This window comes from Anser anser, assembly GCF_964211835.1.
Source record: "Anser anser genome assembly, chromosome: 4".
NCBI lineage: Eukaryota > Metazoa > Chordata > Aves > Anseriformes > Anatidae > Anser > Anser anser.
Window position 1 is genome coordinate 8,990,579 of NC_139724.1, and position 5,396 is coordinate 8,995,974.

Genomic DNA, 5,396 nt, shown 5'->3' on the forward strand with positions numbered 1-5,396 from the left:
CCAGAACATATTTATAAAGATGAAGCACAAAGCAAGCATTCTATTTAACTTGCATGAAGACTTGGGATGGGAACAAACGTATTTATGGGATTTGAGGCTAGAGAAAGGCAGTATTTTGATCCTCCAGCTAAACAGAAATGTGTTTTGGGGAGCAGGGTAGTAGTAAAGCCCACGGCAGATGCAGGCGCACGCAGGCGGTCTGGTTAAGGTTACTAAAGCATGTTATGCGTTATGCTACTTGAGGCAACAAAGGGAAGATTATTATAAAGAAACCACTCCTTTCTGTGTGGACACCGGCGTGCACAGAGCTAACTTGTCCTGCCTAATTACTGCAAGGGCTTGTGCAGTGCTCTTTTACTGGTGCTTGTTTGCAATCAAGTGGGCTGAATGGTGCCCTGACATAAAACAGAGGAAGTGGTTAGGAGACAGGCCTGTAATTACCAGCAGCAGGTGCCCATAAAGAAATGCCAGCGAGATGTTTGGAGAGGCAAATGCTGCTTTGGGAAAGACCACAGGACCCTCAGTTCAGCCTGGAAGGCAGTTCAGTAGAAGCTGAGGCAAGCAGAGAACGAACTCCTTGAAATCCAAAAGAAAAGTCACGTGAATTGAAGGGCTCTTAAAATAAATGTTTTACTTTCCGTTTGATTTTATCTATAGCTTTGTAGCTATAAGGCCTATTAAATAACAGAGTACTTAAAAAAAAAAGAAAAAAAAATTAATATTTCCACCCAGTTATCTCTTGAAGTTGTGTGGGTGTTTTTTTTAAGGGAGTCTGTTCTTTATTCATCCAAAAACTATTTCAGATGGTGGGGGGGGGGGGGGGGGGGGAGAAGGGGGGGGATCACTCCGAAGAACAAGTTTCCAAATGGATCCATTTAGCCACTACAAAAGATACCAGAGGGTCATTATTGTCTCTGAATGCCAGAGGAAACTGTAAAACCAAACAAGAGGGAAAAAAAAAAAAAGAGGAAAAAAGGGGGAAGCATACAAGCAGACAAGGTGTCTGAGTGAGAGTTTTGGAGCAAATCAGAAGGGAAGTCTTGATAAAAAGACCATGGCCCAGGCCCTTGTTTTTACTCTGAGCGCAGCTGCCAAGGCAGGGCCATTTGTTGTCAGCAATTCTCCAGTTCAGGTGCCAGGACGGGGGTCATTTTGGTGTGCTTGCTGGGTACACTGAGCTGTAAATTACGTAAACAGAACTGATAAAAGTTGATTTAAGCATTTTTGGGTTTTATACACAGGGGAAGATATCAAAGGAAAATGTAAAGCATAAAAGGGAGTAAAGGCACAGTTCTGTACAAGGCCCTTCTCTTGTGAGCAGTCCTAGTAACCTTTCGAGTGTGAAGAGGCTTTGGCAAGTGTCTGTGTTCCGTGTGAGAGTAATCCCATGCCTCTACGTGCAGCTTTGCAAGGTTGTGGCCTAACACGAGTGGTCCCACCAAAGTTTTCTAAAGAAATGAGGAACAGCCCTTGAGGAAGGATTTCAGAGCAGGAACATCTGTGAAGAATTATTAACCTAAACTCACTGTTACGGGAGCTTGCATCAGAGAAGTTTTGATGATGTCTATTGATTACATTGCTTATTTATTTATTTATTTATTTATTTTTTGTATTGGTGTGCAAGGGGCTTTATTGATTCTCTTTTATGAGTCATTAATGAAATCTATAGAAGCCTAACAGGATTATATAGTTAACCTTGGCAAGATTGTCTGCTCTTTTTACATGTGCAGAAAAAGGAAAATACAATGTTCCTTTCTGGTTGTTTAAATTAGGTGGGAGTGAGTGAATTTCATGGAATCAAATACCTTTTAGCACAGAAAGAGAGTGTGATGCATCTATACTACCCCATTAATTCCAAAATGTGCTTAGCAGGGAGTTTGGGGGAATACTTTGTTTTCCTGCCTAGTGGTACCACATATTTATCGCTATGAAAACAAGCAGAGAAGTCGATCACTCATTGCACGTGCCAGAAATGCCTGCCACGTTCACAATGGTAGTATGTCAAGGCTCGGTCCCACTTTAAAAGAACAGGCAAGATTTATTCTGGAACTGTACCAAAATGGACCGATCTTTCTCAAAAATATGAAGCTGGGATCAATTTTGCAAAGTTAAAATAAACAGTAGTCCCCCACTTGACCCAGTATATTATTCTAACAGAGGAAGAAATGTAAAGAGCTGGGTGTATCTATGGATTTGGCTCGGTTGAACATTAAACATGATACATTGGATTAAAAAATTACCCACTACCTTAAAAAATATATATTCATACTAAAATTTGGGAAGTTTTGAGTGTATTATGTCATTATACACTATTTCCTTATACATATTTAACTTTTTATACCACTTAAATTAATGAAGGCCATCTTGGCAGTGAAGTGCAAAGCTACTGCCCACAGACTAGGGATTGCTTTGCATGGCGAGAGCTTAGATCATGCTCATCAGAAGCTCAGAAAGCCTTTGAGGGAACATTGTGCATTTTTATCTGCCGTAGGAAAAACATACCAGAGACAGGCAAGTATAATTATCTCCATTTCTAGATGGAAACCAGAAGAGTGGGAGGCAGGACTGGAGATTCAGCAGACCCTGCAATTCCTCTCTGGTGGGCTTACAGAAAGCATGGAAGTAATTTGTGGTGCGAGAATGGCTGGCGTTGCTTGTTTCCATCCAAAGGCCATGGTGAGTATAGGAATCGCTGGGTTTTTACACCACAAGCTGGTTCGTGACCAGCCTTGCTGCCTCTCAATGGCCTCGTCCATGCCGCTTGTCCTCAGCGGGCGGTCAGTAAGCTGCCGGTGCAGGCAAAATTAGGAGTGAGGTCTCATAATCCTTTTCTTCCCACTGGATGGACAGTCTTCCCGGGGCATTTACAAGACTCTTCTTCCTGCTGTCGTGAAACTGGAGGCTAGAAGTTACTGCTTTTCTCAGCTCATAAAATGGGTACGGGTCAGTTCTCCTCTCTGCATTTTTAAAGTTGTGTTGTATGCTCTAGTGCTGGTTGGGTTCTGGGTAATGACCATGACGGCTCTGGTGTTTGTAAAATGATGTCAGTGGTGGAGGACAGAGATCTGACGTACATTAGAGTCCCTTTATTTCCTCCTGTGGAAGATGTTATCTAGAAAATCCATTGCTTGGATCTCCCTGGGTGGGAGCACCTGCAGAAGCCAGCTGGACTAATCTTCTGAGCTAGCGTACGAAAACTGCAGGATTACCTGAACATTATACCTAAAGTGCATTACTGCATCAAAGGGGGAGAGACAGACATGTTACCTTTTGTTTTCATGTGTAAGTAACACAAAGAATAAGGGTTTGGTTATTTTTCTTTTAATTGAACATTTTGGTTAAACTTCCTGGCAGTTTGGGGATGTCAGTGCATTAGTAGCTTTATGTATTTAAAAGATAAAGATGTTCAGATAGCTGCTAATATTTAGTTTCTACTTCAGTTAAGCTCCTGAATTCTTTTATTTACTGATCAAGCTAGCATTTAGGAAAGAAGGACCCAGTAACTATTTGGACCCTGGCTGTCCACATCAGTAATAACACGAGGAGTAAGTACAATTAAATACACTGTCTCCAGGTAGGTTCCCAGGCAGTGCATTTCTGAGAAGACAGCACTCCTGGTTTTGTAACAGAAAACAATGAAGAGGGAGAGAGAGAGAAGCAAAAAGACAAATGGGTGGTGGCAGAGATGAAGAGATATAGTTGGGATTAATCAATCCTTTGCTAACATATGATGTGCTCCAGAAACAGCTGGCTCTTCTTCCTGGGAGTTCACAGTAAGCAAACGGCTTGGGTGGTTTGGCTGGGGGTAGGAGAGAGGGTGCTGAGCTGTCTAAAAATGCTCCTACACAATCCAGCTGACACCAGCAACGAGTGCAAACAAAGCTGCTTGCTGCTGCCAGGCAGAGGTGGGAGCACGCAGCAGCCGGGGGAGGCGTTTGCAGCCCTGGTGGCTCAGCTGCCTCCGTCCCCGATGCGGTGTGCTGGCACCTGCGTGCTCGCAGGTGAGCCTGTGCTGAGTGCTGGTGGCATGTCTATCAGGGAAATAAAAGCTGGTGTGAGGCTTTTTGCAGCAGATGTTGCTGCGTAGCTCTCTGTCTGGGCTTTGCAGATTGCCAAGGTGACAGAGTTAGGAAGTAGGGGCTAGTGGAAAGAGGGTAACAGGACTTGTCCTGTGGTGGCGTCAGAGAAAGTCATGGACCGTTTCCGAAAGCCTCGCGCCAGCTCTGCAGACAGGGCACATCTTCCCCTGGCTCTCCTGTGTCCTCCCGCCCAGCTCCTCTCAGGAGGCTGCACATCCATTCACATTCAGAAGCTCTTACCCGTATTTTGGCATTTCTTGCTCTCTGGAAGTCAGGAATTGATGACCCATTTTATAAGACTGTCAGTTTTTATCTTTCCATTGATATGCCATGCTTCTCTGGACGGGTTGGAGCTGGTGGCTTCTCCAGGCTAAATGAGGTTTCTATCTGCTGTTGAGTTTGAGAATATCTTTTTACTACTTTTTTATTATTATTATTTTTATTTACTACTGTATTATAGACCTTTAGGTCCAAATGTGTTTCCTTGAATCTCAGAAATGGCTGTTTCCTGCAGAGAAGTACTGCTGGGGCAGGGTACAGCAGTACTGGTACCAAATGTGCTTTAAGAGGCAAACACCATTCCCCACAAGCTGAGAAGCTGGGGAGAAAGCCTGGGTAGCTATGTCCCATATACTTGCTCTCACTTGACTTCTCTCAGAAAGGAAAAGGGACTCCCCACTACTACAGCCAAGAAGGCAACATGCTTTGGACAAATGGCAAAAAAAATAAAAATTGATTTTTGGAAGCATGGAACAAGAGTTTGAGCTCTGTACAAACCCTTATTAGCTACAGAATGGGACTGTTACAGGAGCCTTTAAAGCATGGCTGACTTTCTGCAGTGCACAGACTGATGGGATATAACGCCGAGCACAGGAGATTCCCCTGGACCCCTGCTCTCTATCCTATTAGCAGTGGATATATTGCTGCTGTCTCTTGGTACTGCCACAGAGCGTGGCTATATCACTGCAGGGAACATCCCTGCTGAGACAGCTGTTCACAGAAGCATCCCTGCCCATGCACGATCTCCATCGCTCCCTCTTCCTCTTCTTTCCCTTGCGTGGCTCTTTGCAGGCTTTGTGTGATGGGTCCCGTGTTATTCACAGCCTCCAGGACACCCAGATAAGCAAATCTTGCAGAAACTGCCCCAGATACTGGTGACTGTCACTGCTGTAGCAGGTAATGCTCCATGCCTTTACCTTAAGAAGCTGCATGGCGTTTCTGCAGGAGGCCAGCTCAGCTCTGCGCTTTCCACAGAAGATTACCTGTAACAAAAATCCCTGGTCTGCAGCAAATGCAGAACTCATTGTGGTACGTATA

The 5,396-nt window shown here is 44.2% G+C and overlaps 1 protein-coding gene across 5 annotated transcripts in view; it reads left to right on the forward strand.

Moving 5' to 3' along the window:
• The window catches only part of UNC5C (unc-5 netrin receptor C), a 250,700-nt gene that overhangs the window by 19,834 nt on the left and 225,470 nt on the right, over positions 1-5,396 (forward strand). Inside the window, exon 1 of one of the 5 annotated variants that reach the window (XM_083834565.1) lies at positions 855-2,676. The exons of the other annotated variants lie outside the window; for them this stretch is intronic. Coding sequence (XP_083690691.1) covers positions 2,538-2,676 — 139 coding nt within the window. The 5' untranslated portion in view covers positions 855-2,537. Of the gene's footprint in view, positions 1-854; positions 2,677-5,396 lie in introns of those variants that run through there. 5 annotated transcript variants of the gene reach the window in all.